The sequence below is a fragment of the Scyliorhinus torazame genome, chromosome 8 (genome assembly GCF_047496885.1).
Source record: "Scyliorhinus torazame isolate Kashiwa2021f chromosome 8, sScyTor2.1, whole genome shotgun sequence".
In the NCBI taxonomy this organism is placed as follows: Eukaryota; Metazoa; Chordata; class Chondrichthyes; order Carcharhiniformes; family Scyliorhinidae; genus Scyliorhinus; species Scyliorhinus torazame.
Genome location: NC_092714.1, coordinates 194,518,996 through 194,541,575, shown reverse-complemented (window position 1 = coordinate 194,541,575; position 22,580 = coordinate 194,518,996). Strand labels below are relative to the sequence as shown.

Genomic DNA, 22,580 nt, shown 5'->3' with positions numbered 1-22,580 from the left:
GATTGACAGCTAAGTGTTCCAGAATTTAGATGCTTCAGGTGGGATAGAAGGGGATGTAAAAGGGTTGGAGGAGTTGCATTACTGATTTAGAAGAATATCACAGGAAGGAAAGGACACCTTGGAGGGCTCATGTAGCGAGGCAATATGGGCAATGGTCAGGAATAGGAAGGGTGCAATCACAATGTTAGGGGTTTACTACAGGTATCCTAACAGCCAGCTGGAGATACAGGAGCAGATATGTAGACAGATTTTGGAAAGATGTAAAAACAACAGGGTTGTTATGGTGGTGATTTTAACTTCCCCTATATTGACTCCAACGCACTTAGTGCTAGAGGCTTGGATGGGGCAGAATTTGTAAGGAGCATCCAGGAGTGTTTCTTGAAACAATATGTAAATAGTCCAACTAGTGAAAGCCCCGTACTGGTATTGGGAATGAGCCCAGCCAGGTGATCGAAGTTTCAGTAGGGGAGCACTTCAGGAAGAGTGAACATAATTCTGTAAGTTTTAAAGGTACTTGTGGATAAGGATAAGAGTCGTCCTTGGGTGAAGGTGCTAAATTGGGGTAAGGCTAATTACAGCAATATTAGGCAGGAACTGAAGAATTTAGATTGGGGGCGGCTGTTTGAGGGTAAATCAATATCTGAGGTGCGAGTCTTTCAAATGTCAGTTGATTAGAATTCAGGACCGGCATGTTCCTGCGAAGATGAGGGATAAGTATGACAAGTTTCGGGAATCTTGAATAATGACGGATATTGGGAGCCGAGACAAAAAGAAAAAGGAATCATTCGCAAGGTCTAAAAGGTTGAGAACAGATAAAGCCCTTGAAGAATATAAAGAAAGTAGGAAGGAACTTAAGCATGGAATTAGGAGGGCTAAAAAGGGTAATGAAATGTCCCTGGCAAACAGGATTAAGGAGAATCCCAAGGCATTTTATACGTATATAAAGAGCTAGAGGGTGGCCAGGGAAAGGACTGGCCCACTCAAGGGTAGAGAAGGGTATCTAACTGAGGAGCCAGAGGAAATGGATGAGGTACTAAATGAGTACTTTGCATCAGTATTCACCAAAGAGAAGGAGTTGATGGACGATGAAGGGTGTGAAGATATTCTGGGTCATGTAGATATCAAAACGGTGTTGACATCTTAAAAAGCATTAAGGTGGGGTGGCACGGTGGCGCAGTGGTTAGCACTGCTGCCTCACTGCGCCGAGGACCCGCATTCAATCCCGGCCCTGGGTCACTGTCCTTGTTTTCACATTCTCCCAGTGTCTTTGTGGGTCTCGCCCCCCCACAACCCAAAGATGTGCAGGTTAGGTGGATTGGCCATGCTAAATTGCCCCTTAATTGGAATTTTAAAAAAAAAAAGTAAACGGGGCATTGTGTGGGCAAAATGCTTTCTGTAGAGGGGAGGTTAAACAGGAATAGATGAATATCATGGAGTTCAGCTTAATTACACTTGAAAGAGAAGAACTAAAGATTTGTCCCTTGGATTTTTAAAAAAAGCTTTAAGGTGGCTAAGTTCCCAGGGCCTGATGGAATCTACCCCCAAAATACTGAGGGCAGCAAGAGAGGAACTTGCTGGGGCCATGACACAAATCTTTGAATCCTCATGGGTTACAGGTGAAGTCCCAGGGGACTGGAGAATAGCCAATGTTGTTCCTTTGTTTAAGAAAGGTAGAAGGGATAAGCTAGGGAATTACAGGTCAGTAGTAGGGAAATTAGGGACAAGATTTACTCGCATTTAGGAAACAAAATGGACTTAAACAGCATGGTGTTCTGTAGGGGAGGTTGTGTCTCACTAACTTGATTGAGTTTTTTGAGGAAATGACTGAGATGATTGACGAAGGAAGGGAAGTGAATGTTGTCCACATGGACTTCAGTAAACCCTTTGACTAGGTCCGTCATGGCAGACTGGTACAAAAGGTGAAGTCAAAGGAATCAGATGCAAGGTGACTTTTGTGAGGGCCACGAAGAATCCAGCACGGGTTGTAGGATAGAAAGAAATAACATTTATTTACAATAACATATATATGCAACAGCAGCAGCAGCAACTCCTTGCTGTTCACTCTCCTCTAGCCGGTTCCAAACTGGCCAGCTTTATTTATGCAGGGAATCTGCTAATGATTTCTCCCCCCCCCCCCCCCCGCTCATTGGGGAAGCTCATACTCCCTAAGGATTGCGGGATTGCCATTAGTCCCCAGCCAGTGGTAAGCAGGCAGGTTATAACAGTGACAAGGTGGATACAGAACTAGCTCGTTCATCAAAGATAGAGAGTAGTGGTGGGACGGTGCTTTTCTGAATGGAGGGCTTTACTAGTGGTGTGCCGCAGGGATCAATGCTGGGACCTTTGTTGTTCATAGTGTATATATAAATGATTTGGAGGAAAATGCAGCTGGTATGATTAATAAGTTTGCAGATGACACAAAGATTTGTGGGGTTCTGGATAGTGAAGAGGATTGTCAGAGGATACAGCAGGATATAGATCGGGTGGAGACTTGGGCAGAGAAATGGCAGGTGGTGTTTAATCCGGATAAATGTGAGGTAATGCATTTTGGAAGGTCTAATACAGATGGACATTATACAGTAAATGGCAGAACCCTTAGGAGTATTGACAGGCAGGGAGATCTGGGCACACAGGTCCACAGGTCACTGAAAGTGGCAACGGTGGATAAGACAGTCAAGAAGGTGTACAGCATGCTTGCCTTCATCGATTGGGGCACTGAGTATAAAAATTGGCAAGTCATGCTGCAGCTTTACAGAACCTTGTTTTGGCCACATTTGGAATATTGTGTGCAATTATGCTTGCCACACTACCAGAAGGATGTGGGTGCTTTGGAAAGGGTACAGAAGAGGTTTACCAGGATGATTCCCGATCTGGAGGGTATTGGTTATAATAATAATCTTCATTGTCACAAGTAGGCTTACATTAATGAAGTTACTGTGAAAAGCCCCGAGTCGCCACATTCCGGCACCTGTTCAGGTACAGAGGGAGAATTCAGAATGTCCAAATGACCTAACAGCACGTCTTTCGGGACTAGTGGGAGGAAATCGGAGCACCCGGAGGAAACTGACGCAGACACGGGGAGAATGTGCAGACTCTGCGCAGACAGTGACCCAAGCCAGGAATCGAACCTAGGACCCTGGTGCTGTGAAGCCATAGTGATAACCACTATGCTACCCTGCTGCCCAGTATGAGGAGAGGTTGGATAAACGCGGATTGTTTTCACTGGAATGACAGAGGTTGAGGGGTGACCTGATCGAGATTTACAATATTATGAGGGGCATGGACAGAGTGGATAGTCAGACGCCTTTCCCCAGGGTGAGAAAGTCAGAAAATTTAGAGATTTGCAAGGTAAGTTCTTTTACACAGAGGGTGGTGAGTGGAGAAATGACGGGAGAAATGGTGGAAGCAGATACGAGAGCGGTGTTTAAGAGGCATCTTGATGAATACATGAATAGGATGGAAATAGAGGGATACGAGGGACATGTTTTAGTTTAGACAGGCATCATGATTGGTGCAAGTTTGGAGGACCGAAGGGCCTGTTCCTGTGCTGCACTGTTCTTTGTTTCCATTGCCTGTTTCAGCAAGTGTGTTAATTCACATAATGAGGGTGGATAACTCTGGGGCCAGCAGAAGATAGGACCGATGCTTTGTCTCCCTGCCATTTTAAATTCATGAAGGCAGGCAGTTAAGTCGATCTCTCCACAAAAAATTGAAATCTCTCCTCTACCTGGCTGTTGCTCCAGCAACATACTCATATACCCAGTGCCCGACCTTGCGAGGGCACAAGTTCTGTCAGTGTGTCAGACAGCACATTCTTTTTCATTTGTATGCCCTTGGATATCCCAAACACTGGGAGGCTTGTGTATTCCACAAACCCCTCACGTCAGGATGTGGCAGGCAACCACAGGCCCCGATTGGTTGGATTTGTGCCAGAGTGCCAGCTTGATGTCAGCAAAATATTCAGAATGATGTAAAGCTGAAGGGATTTATTTTCACTAGGGTTTACAATACTGACACAATCCTGATCTCCCTCCAGCACAACCAGCATAAACTTCCAGCCATTAACACCTTGATTTAAAAATTAGCATCCTTCATTTTAAATCCCTCCATGACCTCTCCTCTCCCATCTCTGCACTCCAGCAGTCCTGCAACCTCCCAAGAACTCTGCATTCATCCAATCTGTCCTGCTTTGCATACCTGATTTCCTTACTTTGTTATTCATGACCCTGTCTTGCTCGTGGACCCTAATCTCAGAAACTCTCTCCCTAAACTCTCTCCCCCTCTTCATGATACGGATCAGAGCTGTTTTAGTATCTCCTTATTGGGCTCAGCGTCCAATTCTGTCCGATAACACCCCTGTTAAGTGCCTCGGGACATTTTCCTCTGTTAGAGGCATTGTATAAATGTTGTTACATTAAATGTGCTCTGTGGTTACCTCCTGTTGCCCATTCTCTGCATAATACATCAGTGAGATGAAGCTTTACAATGGGAGTGAACCTTGATCTGAATATTTAACATATAAAGCCTGTGGGTACCGGAATTATGATGCAACATCACAGTATATGTGCATAAACTTCTATGAACTGGACGTGTCATGACGTGAAAATGTGATAATAAAGGTAATTCAGCAGTGAACAGCACTAAAGAATGATTTAGAATTCACACGCCTCATATTTCACATTTCAATTGATGTAAAAGAATTTGCAATCTTTGATTTATTCGATTTCTTGCATCTTTCACACTTGATAAATTAGGTAAGAAAATGCACTGTGGTGTATTGTACTGACCATTTCATTAATATGATAAAGACGTCAGATAGGTCTTAATTCTGGAAGTTGGCATTAATTTTAAAATTGTGCACCATACTTGTTCCCTGCTTGTTTGGATAATTTTCAGTGACCTTTCTTCTTGATTTGTGGAATTCAAGGAAAGTTGTGATTTGGAACCAGAACAAACACCTCCAAAACATTCCTTTCCTGGCAACCTGCATGAGGTCTTACAAACCCAGCACTCACCATAAGTATGACAGATTCCAACAACCTCTGATGTAAAGGCAATGCACTTATTGACCACTAGATGGTATTAAGATATCACCGATCACAAACACTGGTTAAATCTATTTTGTATTTGATAGAATTGCAGACCCCGATTACCACAAATCCTGCAGCTGAGTGCATTTGTGGATATCACAGGCATCAGTACATCCAGAGTGTTCTGGGTTAACTGCAACCTAGGAGGTTGTTGGTTAATTCATTGTCCAAGAACGAGAGTGGACCACCCTGATTATTTAACTCAAGTGCTTGGAGAATTGTTCACACAAGTTTCTGGGCATGAGGTGAGCTGCATCAAGAACTGCTGCATCTAAACAGATGAGCGAGAGAGTATTGAGGCCTCTTGTCTGGAGGTGGCCAGCTCACTGTGGACATTGGCCATACTTCAAGAGGCAGTTCACTCAACAAAAGAAGCGTAAAAGAGGCTGATGTGTTGGGTGCTCTGGATCCGTGGAACACATACAGGCTACCAACACTTAAAATAGTACAACACTATTTTATTAAGCTTGAAACTGTTGAACATACTTTCACTGTAGGTTAACACGATGTTAGATTAAACTAAAGACCTATGCCTGTCCTAACCAGTCGATGCACTCAGCACATGGTGAGGATGTTGAGCTGTAAGCTGTAAGTTCTGTCCTTCTGAGAGGCTGCATCCTGAATGAACGGGAATACTGATGCCCTCTGTCTTCATAGTGAGTGTGCTCTAACTGGTGATTGGCTGCGGTGTTGTGTGTGATGATTGGTCTTGCTGTGTGTCCATCAGTGTGTGTGTCTGCACCATGATATACTGGTGCATATTACGACAGAGGCTAGTGTGTATGTGTGTATGTGTATACATACTATTAATGTGGAGCCAGAATGAGCACGTCTGCTACTTCTAACTCCACATTCAGGTATTTCTAAGGACCATTGATAATGCTGCTGGATAACCAGAGATTGTATGCAGCACAAGCTCAACAGATCTTTGGCCAGTAGGGGAGGAGGTTCCAGAAACAGGTGCAGATCCCTTTTTCCCACATTTAAATTGGACCAGCAGTGCTTTCAGCTTGCGGTCCGGGATGCCTATTAACAGCATGGTCACTGCTCTTCGCAGGGTATAATACCTGGAGTGGGAGTGGGCCTAGATAGAGTGCTCTTTCGGAGGGACGGTGCATTTCAAAGCCCCGTGTTTCAGAAGACGTTCTCTAATGCCATTCCTGTGTGCAATTCCTGGCTGATCCATCCCTAACTTCCCTTCAACTGAGTGGCTTCCTGGACCATTTCAAGGGGGCATTTTTTAAGAATCAACCACGTTGCTAGGGACGTGGAGTCAATGTCAGCCATACCAGGTAAGGACAACAGATTTCCTTCCCTAAAGGACATTAGTGAACCCGGTGGGCTTTTACAACATTCGGCAACAGTTTCATGGTCATCATTAGACTTTTAACCCTGGGGCGGGATTCTCCGTCGGCAGGATCCTCCGCTTCACCGGTAGTGTATACCCACAGATATCCCAACGACATAGGAGTGGCCACAATGGGAAACCCCATTGGCCAGCTGCCGGGACGGAGGATCTCGCTACCGGCGGGGGTGCACCATGCCAGAAAATGGGTCACGGCGGCACGGAGAATCCCACCCCAGATTTTTATTGAATTCAAATTTCACCATCTGTAGGAATGAGATTCAAACCCGGGTCCCCAGAGCATTACACTGGGTATCTGGTTACCAGTCCAGTGACAATCCTACTACGCCATTGCCTCCTCCTGCAGTAGAGCGCTCTGGTATCCAAAGGCTGCAGTACAATGATGTGTGTAGGTTAGTGGCTGTGCATTATTCCTAGACATTCACTGAAATGGAAACCAATGGTAATCCTCCATGCAACAAGGGAAGGGAATCAGGATAAAGGCAGTACGGATTTAACTGCAAGTTGAGATGGATCACTGCGGGGACGAGGGAATTCTGAGTACTTCACGGCTTGCTGTTCATGTCAACCTTCACACCAGGGGGGAGTGTGGTCTATGTGTCATGCTGTGGCGAGAGTAAGCCCGTGATTAAGCTCCCAGCAGCACCATTGTCTGGGGCAATGTCAGACAGGCTTCGCTGTGTTGAGATTTGCCTGGCAACAGAACAGCGGGAACAGGGAAGCTGGTACTTGAGTCAGTCGTAACAGGTGACAGCAGTTTGCACCCACAGAGAGACAGGAGCCCATGACACTACCTACTAGCTACAATAAAGAACTTAACTAACATTCACTAAGATTAAAGGAATAGGGGGTTTTGAACATGAAGAAAACTATTTGCATCAAATCATCTTGAAAGAAGGTAATAACTGCCCAAACTGTGACTTAAAAACTGATTTTTGCCTCAATGCATAGTGTTTATTTCTTTCATATACAGTGATGTGATATTATGCCAATGAATTTTCATTCCCGGTAGCAGCTGCCGTCTGCAGCACTCATATCTCCACAGGAACACCACCAGCTGCAGTGACTGCAGACGGAGCAATGTCCCGCTCTCCGTCTTCTGCTGTGACGTTCACCTGGGATTAATCCCTTGTTGGATTCTCCTGATGCTCCTGGTGCACTGGGGTTGGGGGAGGGAGAAAGGGATCACGTGACTCGGATCGGTATTTGACCATAATTGGCCACAAAGAGGTGGTAAGCCAAAGGAGGAGGGGGGGGGGGGAGAGAAACTCAAAAGTGGAGGAGAAAGTGGAAGGTCCACAGAGAAAGCAATGCAGAGGACACTCCGTCGTTCTCTTAACCAGGAGCAAGTGAACAAGGTGCATGGCAGCACTGTTTAGAGACAGCGGGGGAGTAAAGTAGCTTCTGAAGGAAAAGAAAGTGATTAAAGTTTTCAGCTGTTAGAATTTTTCTGTTCTCAAGATTTCGGTTAGAGTTATGCCACAGCAAATGCAAACCTGTTTCTTGTACTCCAACCACCACCACGCCACTCAGGGTTTGGCAATCCTTGCAGAGGATTATTAATTTCAATTCACAGTGTGGAGATGATGAAATTAACTTGTGATAACAGATAATAGGCCTGGACTTTCACGGTGTCAGGGAGACTCCACATAGCTTCCAAACTAGCGGGACCCAGATGGGGAAGTCCCACAGACCAGAGGTTTACCAAAAAAGGGTGGGGCTTGAAACCCAAATTCAGTAGGGCAATTTGAACTCAGAGTTGATTTCAAACAGACTCCCTAGGCTGCGGTGTGAAAATCAAAAATTGATGGAGTAGACGTAAATATTCTTGAAGGAAATAACTATTGTCCTGTAAAGTTATTTAAATCGTCGGTCCTTTAAAATAAGTTTAAAATCAGCTGTAGCTGTCAGTGAGGTTAACGAAAACCCCATTCAATCAGTTTCAATAGCTGCTTATTGACATTTCCCTAAGGTTTCTTTCTGATTCAAGGATTAGGTGTCTTTGATGTGGAGTATGAATATAAATTTGTTAGTATTTATAAAAGGTTAAGCTCTTGAGATTTTTTTTGAAAAAGCATTGAACAGGCTTCGATGAATATTTTAAACTATCTACTCTGTATAGTGAAAACTGTATTAGAATCAATGTTATTTCATCTCCATATGGCTTCTAAGGTCTGCCCAGGGTGGATACTGGGTGAATTGGCCTAAAGGGTACAGAGAGCCTTGAAGCATGGATAGGGGGTGAGGAACAGAAGGCCTAAAATCCTATTAAAAAACTGGGATGAAGTTTCAGAGAATCAAGATGGGTCTTCTCTCTCGTCACTTATGTGCTCAGCTGACCAGAAGGCTCACCAGCGGGCCTGATTCTATCCTGCATCCGCCTCCCCGATGCAAGGATTGCATTATTCAGGAGCCTTTTTACTGAGGTGGGTGCAGTGAGTAGGGAGATTTCCTGACTCGAGCTGTTCATCTCAGTAGCACAAATCCAGGCCTGTATGTCAGATGCCCACATTTCATTTTTTGGGGAAGTTACACATCATGGGCGTCATTCTCCGACCCCCCGCCGGGTCGGAGAATGGCCGTTGGCCGCCGTGAATCCCGCCCCCGCCCCCGCCGAAGTCTCCGAAGGGAGAAAAGTCGGCGGGGCGTTAATGGCGCCGCTGCCGCGGAGAATGTCACAGGTCTGCGCAAGGCAGCCGATTTTCGGCCTGCCGATATTCTCCCTTCCGGATGGGCCGAAGTCCCGTCGACGTGATGACCGTTCACGTCGACGTGAATCAAACCTCCTTTTCATCGGCGTGACCCGGTGCTCCAGGCTCACGCCGACCAGCGAGGAGGTGAGTGACGGCCTGGGGGGTTGGCTCTGGGCAGGAAATGGCGTGGCCGCAGACTGATTGCCTGAGGAGAGGTGTGTCTCGGCTTGTGTGTGTGTGCGGCGGGGGGGGGGGGGGTGGTTAGAGTAGGCTGGGCTCCGGGGGAGTGCCGGGAGGGGGTCCGTGCCGGGGTGGAGGTTGGGGGTTGTGGAGGGGGTCCGTGCCGGGGTGGAGGTTGGGGGGGGGGGGTCCGTGCTGGGGTGGAGGTTGGGGGTTGGGGACGGGGTCCGTGCCGGGGTGGAGGTTGGGGGGGGGGTCCGTGCTGGGGTGGAGGTTGGGGGTTGGGGAGGGGGTCCGTGCCGGGGTGGAGGTTGGGGGTTGGGGAGGGGGTCCGTGCCGGGGTGGAGGTTGGGGAGGGGGTCCGTGCCGGGGTGGAGGTTGGGGGGGGGGTCCATGCTGGGGTGGAGGTTGGGGGTTGGGGAGGGGGTCCGTGCCGGGGTGGAGGTTGGGGGGGGGGTCCGTGCTGGGGTGGAGGTTGGGGGTTGGGGAGGGGGTCCGTGCCGGGGTGGGTGATGGGAGGGCAAATGAGTTGGTCCACCTGGCCAGGTGCCAGCCTCCAACAGTTGGACCCATGCGGTCCATGCCACCTGGCTGGGGGGAGGAGGGGATATGGGCAATGATGACATGTCGTCGTTCCCCTCCCCCCCACCAGGCCGTCATGTTTTCAGACCATCCAGCGATGTTGGCCGCCGTGGTGGCAGCCGCTCATGTCTATGTTGCCCTGGATGAGGAGGAGGAGGAGGAGGAGGAGGAGCGTGCCAGAGAGGCGGCAGAGGGGCAGGCGGCAGCCGCCCAGGCTGGAGGGACACCTGACCGACAGGACGAGGATGGGGAGGAGGACGTCGCGGCCCCATGGCAACGGAGGCACCCGAGGGCGCCCCGTGTGTACCGGCCCCGGCAGTCATACCAGGACCTCACGGACCGGGAATGCAGGAGGAGACTCCGGATGAGCCGGGAAACCGTGGCACACATCTGCCACCTGCTGGCACACCTGTCACCGCGTGGCACTGGCGGGGGACACCCTCTCCCCGTGTCCGTCAAGGTTACGGTGGCCCTGAACTTTTATGCAACGGGGTCATTCCAGGCACCGAGTGGGGACCTGTCCGGCATATCGCAGACATCGGTGCATCGGTGCATCCGGGCAGTGACAGATGCCCTTTATGCCATGGCGCACCGCTACATCCGCTTCCCCGTGGACCGGGCCAGCCAAGATGCCCGGGCCGTGGGCTTCTCTGCCATTGCCGGGTTCCCCATGGTCCAGGGCGCGATCGATGGGATGCACGTCGCCGTGCGGCCACCTGCAGATAACAGGGCCGTGTTCACTAATAGGAAGGGGACCTATTCGATGAACGTACAGGTGGTCTGCGACCACCGCATGATGATCCTGCACGTCTGCGCCCGTCACCCAGGCAGTGTACACGACTCATTCGTGTTGTCGCGGTCATCCATCCCCGGCATGTACGAGGGACGCCATCCCCGGCTGAGGGGCTGGTTGCTGGGCGACAGGGGCTACCCATTGCGATCGTGGCTGATGACGCCTATACGGAGGCCACGCAATGAGGCGGAGAACCGCTACAATGATGCCCATGTAGCGACAAGGGGAGTGATCGAGCGGTGCTTTGGCATGCTGAAGATGCGTTTCAGGTGCCTGGACCTCTCTGGGGGCGCCCTCCAGTATCGGTCAGATAGGGTCGGCCGCATCATTGTGGTGTGCTGCGTCCTGCACAACATAGCCCAGCAGAGGGGCGATGTGCCGCAGGCAGAGGAGGGCGGAGTGGAGGAGCAGCAGGAAGAGGCCCAGTCCTCCCCAGATGAGGGGGATGGGGGCAATGGTCAGGGCAGACGGGGTAGACACAGACGGGTGGCTGTCCACCGTTACCGGCTGGCCCAGCGGGCACGGGACAGACTGATAGACGCCCGCTTCACTGACTAGATGGGCGTGGGAATCGGGTAGTATGGCCACAGACCGCACACCATGACAACAGCCGACCACCCACACCCCCCACCCATCCACCCACCTAGCACCCTCACCCCCCTCCCCAACCCCACACACCCCACCCGCATGCACACCACCCCCCCACTCCCAATTGCCGATCCACCGGCGGCACAATGGGCCGGGCTCACCCAGTTGCGGGTGGACGCGTGTCTATCGCAGGCCATGGAGAATGATGACAACCCGCCTCCGATGAGCTCCTGGCTCTACATCGTTGGACTATGTCTGACCCATGGCCACAGTACCACCATCCACCCGGACCATCCCTGCATGCGGCTGTGACACTGCAGCGCACGGTCCCGTCCTCTGCCCGGGGGATGTTGATGGCGGCCCAGGGGGAAGGGGGCAGACTCACCTGGGGCTGAGGTAAGACCACCCCTCACACACACACTTGCGCTCAACGTACATGACACCCCCGCACACTTTGGACAGAGCACAAAGGCAGCTTCGGTAGGTGTAACATTGACTTTAATAACCAAAGGAGTTCATGCACGTGCCCTAGCTCCTAAAACTCATCTGTGCCCTGCACCCGTGCCAACTTACTCAGTGTCTAATTGTTTGGCCTTACGGGCCCTTTGACTACGTCTACGTGGTTCCCCAGACGGTACAGCAGAACTGGAGGTGGACTCCTGTGATTCCTGCCCTCTGACACTGGATCCCTTTGGCGGCCGTTTCCTGGGGCGTCCTGGCCTAGATGGGCCAGGCTGCGGCCCGGGCGACTGGGATGGCGAGCTGCCAGCCTGTCCTGCCCGTTGCCCACCCGATGCACCTGGGACGGAAGGGGGGGAGTCCGAGGTGTCGCGGTGTACCGGGACCTCCCCTACAGAGGGAGCCGGGACGGACCACACCACCTCCTCCTCCCTCGGGGTGCCCGATGGCCCCCAGGCCTCTACATGGGTGGGGGATGCGAACGGACTGGCCATCCGACGCGCCCCCGACATCTGGCACTGCCAGTCCTGGAGGTCCGTGCTGGTATCGACAGGGGTCTGCAGGTTTGCAGCCATGGAGCCCAGGGGGTTGTCGAACCCTGTCTGCGACAGTGCGACGCCAGCTCGCACATGGCCACTGGCGCCGATGCCCTCACCGATGGCCTGCTGAGACTGGGCCATGGCCTGCAGAGACTGGGCCATGGCCTGCAGAGACTGGGCTATGGCCTGCTGAGACTGGGCCATGGCCTGCTGAGACTGGGCTATGGCGTTGAGCGCCTCTGCCATCTGGCGCTGGCACTGGCTCATGGCCTCCTGTGAGAGGGCAGCCATTTCCTGGGCCACAGACGCCGCCTGCACGGAAGGCCCCAGGCCTCGCAAACCGTTCCCCATGTCTGACACCGTCGCACCCATTGCCTCCACCGCGGACGCCACCCGTGCGGTGTCAGCCTGGGTGGCACGCATGACCGGGACCACTCCCAGCTCCTGGACGCGGGTGGACTCCTCCACCTGCGACCGCAGCCGCCGCAAGCCACCCGTCACCCTATTCGCTCGTCTCCGTGTCGGTGGTTGCATCGGATCTATGTGTGGGTGTGGTAACTGCAGGAACCCGGGATCCATCTGGGCGGCAGATGTTTGCTTGGCCTGGGCTGCCCTCCGACCGCCCGGTCCCTCTGCTGCTCCTACCTCCACCGGGACGGCTGTGTTGTGCGCACCAGTGAGTGTACCAGACGCCTCATCACTAAAGTGCCCAACCGTGGTGAGTGTTTCTGCGATGGCGGAGGGTGTTGGTGACAGCAGTGGCGTTGTGTCGTGCTCTTCGTCCCACTCTGAGTCCATGGCACTTTGGGGTGGGGGTTCGTCTCCACCCATCCACTCTGAGTCACTGTCCGGTATTTCGTCTTCCCGGGTAGGGGTGTCCTGGGTAGTGCTGTCCCGGGTAGTGCTGTCCCGGGTAGTGCTGTCCCGGGTAGTGCTGTCCCGGGTAGGGGTGTCCTGGGTAGTGGTGTCCCGGGTAGGGGTGTCCTGGATAGTGGTGTCCTGGGTAGTGGTGTCCTGGCTCGGATGTGACGGGGGCCTGTGGCTGCCCCCCTCATCGCTGGGTGGTCGCTCCCGCACGTGACGGGGGTGTCGTCTCCCTGTTGCTCCAGGTCTCTCCGTCTCCCGTGGTCTCCGAGGGGCATCCTGCGGGCGTCGCATGCTGGAGGGTTCGGGTCTCTCCGTCTCCCGTGGTCTCCGAGGGGCATCCTGCGGGCGTCGCATGCTGGAGGGTTCGGGTCTCTCCGTCTCCCGTGGTCTCCGAGGGGCATCCTGCGGGCGTCGCATGCTGGAGGGTTCGGGTCTCTCCGTCTCCCGTGGTCTCCGAGGGGCATCCTGCGGGCGTCGCATGCTGGAGGGTGCGGGTCTCTCCGTCTCCCGTGGTCTCCGAGGGGCATCCTGCGGGCGTCGCATGCTGGAGGGTGCGGGTCTCTCCGTCTCCCGTGGTCTCCGAGGGGCACCCAGCGGGCGGTCTGCATCTGCGGGGATGGGTGCCTGGACGTTTGGTCCTGCGATACACAATGAAGCATGCATGGTTAGACATCAGGCAGTGATCAGGTGATACGGGAGAGGGGGATATAGGGGAGGGGGGATATGGGGACGGGCTGTTGGTGGCTCACTTGCTCGTGGGGCCCCGACCTCTGCATCAGCAACCTCCCGGTCCTCAGGTCCGCCAGCCAGTTCCAGGGCCTTTTCCTCGTGTACGGTCAGTGGCTTCTCATCAGCGGGCCCTCCTCCAGTCCTCACATGCTCCCTATTGTTGTGTGCGCGCTTCTCCTGGGGGGGGGGGTGGTGGCAGGGGTAAAAGGCAACAGTGTTAGGCAGGTATATGAATGCACGCCATCGGTTGCGTGTGCATTGCAGAGGTTAAGGTTAGGGCTGGATTCACTTGGGGATATGGGGGATATGGGGGAGGGGGGGATATGGGGGAGGGGGGATATGGGGAGGGGGGATATGGGGGATATGGGGGAGGGGGGATATGGGGGATATGGGGGAGGGGGGATATGGGGGATATGGGGGAGGGGGGATATGGGGATATGGGGGAGGGGGGATATGGGGAGGGGGGATATGGGGGATATGGGGGAGGGGGGATATGGGGGAGGGGGGAATATGGGGGATATGGTGGAGGGGGGATATGGGGGATATGGGGGAGGGGGGATATGGGGGATATGGGGGAGGGGGGGATATGGGGGAGGGGGGATATGGGGAGGGGGATATGGGGAATATAGGGGAGGGGGGATATGGGGGATATGGGGGAGGGGGGATATGGGGGATATGGGGGAGGGGGGATATGGGGGAGGGGGGATATGTGGGAGGGGGGATATGGGGGAGGGGGGGATATGGGGAATATGGGGGAGGGGGGATATGGGGGATATGGGGGAGGGGGGATATGGGGGAGGGGGGAATATGGGGGATATGGGGGAGGGGGGATATGGGGGATATGGGGGAGGGGGGATATGTGGGAGGGGGGATATGGGGGAGGGGGGAATATGGGGGATATGGGGGAGGGGGGATATGGGGGATATGGGGGAGGGGGGATATGGGGGATATGGGGGAGGGGGGATATGGGGGATATGGGGATATGTGGGAGGGGGGATATGGGGAGGGGGGATATGGGGAATATGGGGGAGGGGGATATGGGGGATATGGGGGAGGGGGGATATGGGGGAGGGGGGAATATGGGGGATATGGGGGAGGGGGGATATGGGGGATATGGGGGAGGGGGGATATGGGGGAGGGGGAATATGGGGGATATGGGGGAGGGGGGATATGGGGGATATGGGGGAGGGGGGGATATGGGGGAGGGGGGATATGGGGGATATGGGGGAGGGGGGATATGGGGGAGGGGGGGATATGGGGAGGGGGGATATGGGGGAGGGGGATATGGGGGATATGGGGGAGGGGGGGATATGGGGGAGGGGGGATATGGGGGAGGGGGGATATGGGGGAGGGGGGATATGGGGGAGGGGGGGATTTGGGGGAGAGGGGATATGGGGGATATGGGGGACGCTCACCCTGCCTGCTCTGACGAGGTCGTTCACCTTCTTGTGGCACTGGGTGCCTGTCCGTGGTGTTAGGGCCACAGCGGTGACGGCCTCTGCCACCTCCCTCCACAAACGCCGGCTGTGGCGTGGGGCAACTCTGCGGCCGTGCCCGGGATACAGGGCGTCCCTCCTCTGCTCCACCGCATCCAGGAGCGCCTCCACATCGCGTGACTCGAACCTCGGGGCTGAGCGACGGCCAGCCATCAAGTCGGGTGTTGCGGTCGGCTGTTCCGGTCGGGTGGGGGGGAGCTGCGCGGCCTTATGAGCCGTCACGCCGTGCAGCGCGTATGACGCTGCACGGCGTGAACCACTGCGCAAGCGCGGATCCCGTTACGTCGCTGCTAGCCCATTTCGGGCCGCAGACTATCGGCCCATTTTTATGACGTGACGCAAGTGGGATTTGCGCCGTTTTTTGCGCCGATCGGCGGAGTTTCCGCCGATAACGGAGAATTTCGCCCCATGGGTCAGGCATCCACCTGGGGTTTTCACACAAATTGTGTAGCCTACTGTGCAGCTGGTCAGATAGTCAGTTTAAAAAAAATCAGTGACTCCTGACTCTACTGTCCAAGGCTCATCTCTACCACTGACCTTTAGGATTGGGCAAGGTTAGAACGTGAGATCATGTTTTACTTTTCACGTAGACAATTGACCTGAATTGTAATAAAACTACTCAATTGCATTCTATGACATTTATGACGTAACACTTAAATTTGAATGAATTTGTTGATCTTGGCAGTCACCATCATGGGCATTGGTTTGGTAGATCTGTGCTTGATACTAACAGTCACTTTAATAACAATAATAATCTTTATTGTCACAAGTAGGCTTACATTAACACTGCAATGAAGTTACTGTGAAAGTCCCCAGCCGCCACATTCCGGCGCCTGTTTGGGTACACTGAGGGAAAATTCAGAATGTCCAACCCACCTGACAAGCACATTTGGGATTTGTGGGAGAAAACTGGAGCACCCGGAGGAAACCCACGGGGAGAACTTACAGACTCCACACAAGCAGTGACCCAAGCCAGTTATCGACCTGGGACCCTGGCGCTGCGAAGCAACAGTGCTAACCACTGTGCTTCTGTGCCGCCTATTTGGAAGACGTCGAAGGTGTTCCTCCTACATTTCCTTTGAATGATGTGATCTTAGACAATATTGAGAAGCACCCGGGGCCTTCTCTCAGTTGCAGGAGTATACCAACCAAATAGACATTTTCTCTGCAGCTGCCACAAATATTAAGAGCAGGCACCATCGCAAGTTTTGTCAGCTTTTTTTAATCTCCTCCCCAATAGACAGAGGACTCATATGTCCACGAACTGTACCATCTAATGTCCAGGGCAAGAGAGAGAAAAAGTAACTTATTGGAATGAATCGAGTTGGAATCGTATTTCCTACTTAGATACTTAAATGTGACTCCACAGCTATAACACTTGTCTCATTAGCTCACCTGTAACCTCACAATATTTAAGAAGTATTTATATGAGCATTTGAAATGCCTTAGCATACAAGGCTATGGGTCAAGAGCTGGAAATGGGATCAGATAAGTCCTTGATGGCCGGCATGGACAATGGGCCAAAGGGCCACTTTCCATGCAATAAAACCTCTTATGTCACCAACAGCTGACCTCAGTGAAAACCAGAAATTGAAAACCAGACATTGAACATGATATTGGGTAGGTTTTTCAAATGTTTATTTGATTGTTTACAGATGACTGTAAATTAAATTGCTCCAAAAATTCTTCTCTGGACTGTACCTTCTTATAATGCAAACAAACGCCTGTATACTTTGCGTATTAATGGAGATATAACTAGACCCAATAGGAGGTATGCACAGATGATGGAAAGTTACTGAAACTCACACTTATTTTTGTTGCATCCTTTCTAGACTCATCATGAGTAGAGGCTTTCATCTGTTAAAAGAAAGGCAAACACATGATATTAAGAGTGAGACAGAAATAGAGGGAGAGAGAAAACAAAAATAGCACTTTTATGACTAGTCAATGTTTTCAACAAAAAGTCCCAATCCAAATAGGTGAAAAGCAATTTCAGGTACTCTTATTAGACAACATAGCAGTTCAGTAAAGTTCCTCTTTATTAGGAAGATGCCAGACATGTAATTTAATGATGTATTCAAAATAATGCATATGGCTTTATTCATTTTTAAATCCTGCATGTTAAATAAAGGAGAATAGACAGTTTACATCATGTTACATATTGGGACAATGTGATGATGTGCAAAAGTGTGAAAGAAAAGCTCAAGTTGTTTATTAAATGTTATTGCAACCCAAAGACGTGCACCCTTGAGATCTTCCTTGTGTATCGATAGCAACCCAAGCCTGTAATAGTAATGATAACCTCAGACTTCAAGGGAGCTGACCCTTGTCTACAAAGTCAGAGATAAAGGCAAAGGCCAAATTCACCAAGGACTGTCACTGTCACTGAAACTTTCACAATGTGGCAGATTTCTCCCCGAGTGATCGCTCCCTCCAGATAGCTCTCTCCATTGTTATTTAAGTGCAGGGGAAATTTTAAAGCAGCGCTGTTACTGCATGTGACCAACATTCAAGAAAATCCTAGGTTTCAAACAATTCATTAATTATAGAGAAGACCCTTGATTTAACAACACACAGTGCGCAACAAAACAAGATGACCTTGAAATTACACTGAGCAAATGATTTTTGGGGGAAAAAAGCTTGATGTGTTATAGCACAGGCACAGCGAGAGCAGAAGCAGGAGTGTGCTGCAAAACAAGTTGCAGGAAAAGTCAAAATGAGCTGAGGCATGAAACAAAATAGTGAAACTTGGCAGCATGTAATTTCTAGCTTCCTGAATATTTTACCCAGCGATAATCTCTGCTGAAAATAGACTGTTAATGATTGTACTAGCTCAGCTCAGATAAATACCATTTGGTCTGTTTGGTGTCATCCTTCCCAAAAGCCAGGCCCACTTTCTTCTCATTACTACATCAGACTCTTCCTGGATCAGTCCGTGTCCTGACCTTAGTCACCTGCCCCCGGCAACCAGTGCCAACTCCTGATCATCTTCTTCGTAAAGATTCATAGTCAGACGCGTTATCCATTGCACAACTGGCCCACCGCGCTCTTTCTTGTAAAGACAAACTGATATCTGTCCTAAACCTTCCTTTCACAACTCTGAAGTTATGTCCCCTTCCCCGGTTGCCCTGTTGCATTGGAATGGAGTACTCTTGTGTTTACATTACACCAGTGGCTACATTTGAAAATGTACTCCACTAGTTGTAAAACACCTTCGGACATCCTGAGGTAATGGAAGGCACTATGTCATTGCGAGTCTTTTTTTTCCTTCTTTCCTTAACTCCTTAATATCCATCAGAAATATTCTGCAGCATCTTTTCCTGAAGGGGAACAATCATATTTATTAATTTTTTTCCCTCATGACTCATGACTACATGGCACAGTGGTTAGCACCGCTGCCTCAAGGCTGAGGACCCGGATTCGATCCTGACCCTGGGTCACTGTTCTTCTTGAGTTTGCACATTCGCCCCGTGTCTGAATGGGTCTCACCTACACAACCCAAAGATGTGCAGGGTAGGTGAACTGGCCACAATAAATTGCCCCTTTTTTGGAAAAATATTTAAAGAAAAGAATTGCTTACAGCAGGTACTCCAAACTGGATGTACGGAAGATTCTGAGCCAGTTGCCCTTGAATTTGGGACACGCATGTTTGTCCCACAAAGCTCTCATAATCAAGTACTGAGTGGAAAATATGACAGAGTGAGAGATGAACCAATTAACACCACCGGACTTTCAAATTCCATTGTGCCACATTCTAGGCCATCCACAGAGTACACGACCCTTCTATTTTACCTTTCATGGGCAATATGGTGGCGCAGTCATTAACACTGCTGCCTCACGGCATCGAGGACTCTGGTTCAATCCCAGCCCCAGGTCACTGTCCATGTGGAATTTGCAGATTCTCCCCGTGTCTGCGTGGGTCTCACCCCATAACCCAAAGATGCGCAGGATAGGAAGATTGGCCACACCAAATTTCCCCTTAATTGGGAAAAAATAAGAATTGGGTACTCTCAACTTATATTAAAAATAGATATTTTACTTTTCATGCTCAACACCATCCTTTTGTCACAGACTATTCCAGGTAGACACTCTGACAAGCTCTCTTTGTAAGAAACTGGCTGCCTCCTCTGAGTTCTGCCTTCCTTGATCCCATTCTCACTGTGTCATAATATACACCAGTATATCATGGTGCAGACACATACACTGATGGACACACAGTGGGACCAATCAACACACACAACACCACAACCAATCACCAGTTAGAGCACACGCAGTATAAAGACAGGGGGCATCAGAGTTCCCGCTCATTCGAGCTGCAGCTTCCTAGTAGGACAGAGCTCACAGCCTGCAGCACAGACATTCACCATGTGCTGAGTGCATCGACTGGTTAGGACAAGGCATAGGTCTTTAGTTCAATCTAATATCGTGTTAACCCACAGTGAAAGTATGTAAAACAGTTTCTGACGTAATAAAATAGTGTTGCACTATTTCAAGTGATGGTGACTTGTATGTGTTCCATGGATCCAGAGCGCCCAACACAACATGATACCAGGAACTGAGGGATATTAGCACTTCTTAGACCTACCTGCAAGTGATCTGCCTTCAGCCAGTATTCCGTCATCCTGCAACATAGACAACATCTGCCCGCCACCGCTCCGCATCGCCGGCAACCTAGGGGCCAACTGGAAGATATTCAAACAGCGCTTCCAGCTCTTCCTTGAGACCACGGACAGGGAGGACGCCTCGGATTCCAGGAAGATTGCTCTCCTCCTATCCACAGCCGGGGACCATGCCATCCACATTTTCAATTCTCTCACCTTTGCGGATGATGAAGATAAAACAAAGTTCAAGACGGTCCTCCTCAAGTTTGACACTCACTGCAGCGTAGAGGTGAATGGAAGTTTTGAGCGCTATGTGTTCCAACAGCGTTTGCAGGGTAAGGATGAACTTTTCCAATCCTTTCTCACTCACCTCTGCATCCTTGCGCAGGAGGAGTGGGCCCACCTCCGAGTCCATGATAAGCGACCAGATCGTTTTCGGTGTTTAGTCGGACCCTCTACGACAGTAGCTCCTCAAGGTAAAGCAGCTCACCCTAGCGACCGTCATCGAGACCTGTGTCCTACACGAAAACGCCATGAGTCGGTATTCCCACATCCAAGCGGCTGAAACGGCGCGGCAAGGTCCCACGAGGCAGAATGGGTCCAAGCAATCGAGCAACTCAGGGCCTCAGCCTGGATGAGGACGGCCATTTTGCGCACTTTTTGCGGACTCCCGCGCTTGTGCGCATTAAACGAGGGGACGGCGATGTCGATGAACGTAATGCGCAGGCGCGCACCATGTATGACCGCACCACGCATGCGCGGTGGCGCAGCGAACGTGCTGACGCTACGACGTGTGGCAACTGTGGCTCTGCCCATTTAAAACGGCAAGCCCCTGCTTCGCCAGCCAGAAATGGTCCAACTTTGCCATGCGGTACAATTTTGCCCATGTGACATCCAGTCCCCTGTACCCCAATCCAACAGCAAAGCGGAGAAGGGAGTACATACAGTCAAACGGCTCTTCTGCAAGGCTGCCGATGCTGGGTCCGATTTCTACCTCGCCTTGCTGGCCTATCGCTCCGTCCCACTGTCCACTGGCCTGTCGCCAGCCCAATTGCTCATGGGTCACACCCTGAGGACGACGGTGCCGTCCATCCATGTCACGGACCTCGATCACGTTCCGGTCCTTCGCCGGATGCAGCTGTCTCGTGCACAGCACAAGGTGGCTCATGACTCCCGTGCAGCTGATCTCCCTGCTGTAGCTCCAGATGACAACGTCCACGTCCACCTTCCGGATGGGGGCTGGTCTGCAACCGCTGTTGTGCTTCGGCAGGTGCCCCCCCCGCTCGTTCCTGGTTTGTCTACCGGATGAATTCATCGCCCACCTCAGAGACTTAATTTATGAACTTTGCGGCCTTATAGACTTTCTAAATTGTTTTGTTCCTCTGTTTGATCGTTTACCTGGTCTGTATATAATTCTGGTTGACCGCCTCAAGGCTGGGTCGAGAGCCACCGGTTCAGGAGCGGGCTGGACTGCGTCAGAGTCAGGGGGAGGCAGAGTTACAGGGAGCTCTGCATCCATGGCAGGGTCAGCAGGAGGGCGAGGCGACAGTGGAGGATCACGTGGCGAGCGTGGAACGAGACGAAGGGCGCGTCGATTGCGGCGAAGAATGGAGCCATCCGGTCGACGAACCAGGAACGAGCGGGGGGCCACCTGCCGAAGGACAACAGCGGTTGCAGACCAGCCCCCATCTGGAAGATGGACGCGGACGTTGTCATCTGGAGCCAGAGCAGGGAGATCAGCTGCACGGGAGTCATGAGCCACCTTGTGCTGTGCACGAGACAGCAGCATCCGGCGAAGGACCGGAACGTGGTCGAGGTCTGGGACATGGATGGACGGCACCGCCGTCCTCGGGGTACGACCCATGGGTAACTGGGCTGGTGACAGGCCAGCAGACAGCGGGGCAGAGCGATAGGCCAGCAAGGCAAGGTAGAAATCGGACCCGGCATCGGCAGCCTTGCATAGGAGCCGTTTGACGGTATGTACTCCCTTCTCTGCTTTGCCGTTGGATTGGGGGTACAGGGGACTGGATGTCACAGGGGCAAAATTGTACCGCCTGGTAAAGTTGGACCATTCCTGGCTGGCGAAGCATCGGCCATTGTCCGACATAACCGTGAGCGGGATGCCGTGTCGAGCAAATGTTTCTTTCCATGCACGAATGACTGCAGACGAGGTGAGGTCGTGCAACCGTATCACCTTCGGGTAATTCGAAAAGTAGTCCATGATCAGGACATAGTCTCTACCCAGTGCGTGGAACAGGTCGATGCCCACCTTGGTCCATGGTGACGTGACCAGCTCATGGGGCTGCAGGGTCTCACGTGGTTGGGCCGGCTGGAAACGCTGACAAGTGGGGCAGTTGAGCACTGTGTTGGCTATGTCCTCATTAATGCCGGGCCAGTGCACTGCCTCTCAGGCCCGTCGGCGGCACTTTTCCACGCCAACGTTGCCCTCGTGTAGCTGTTCCAGGACGAGCTGGCGCATGCTATGCGGGATGACAATGCGGTCCAGTTTCAGAAGAACCCCGTCTACTACCGCCAGATCATCTCTGACATTATAGAACTGAGGGCATTGGCCCTTGAGCCACCTGTCCGTTAGGTGG

The 22,580-nt window shown here is 51.8% G+C and overlaps 1 protein-coding gene across 1 annotated transcript in view; it reads right to left on the bottom strand.

Moving 5' to 3' along the window:
* LOC140428315 (V-set and transmembrane domain-containing protein 2-like protein) overlaps positions 1-22,580 on the bottom strand; it is a 129,849-nt gene that overhangs the window by 6,278 nt on the left and 100,991 nt on the right. Inside the window, exon 3 of the mRNA XM_072514655.1 lies at positions 17,189-17,239. Coding sequence (XP_072370756.1) covers positions 17,189-17,239 — 51 coding nt within the window. The remainder of the gene's footprint in view (positions 1-17,188; positions 17,240-22,580) is intronic.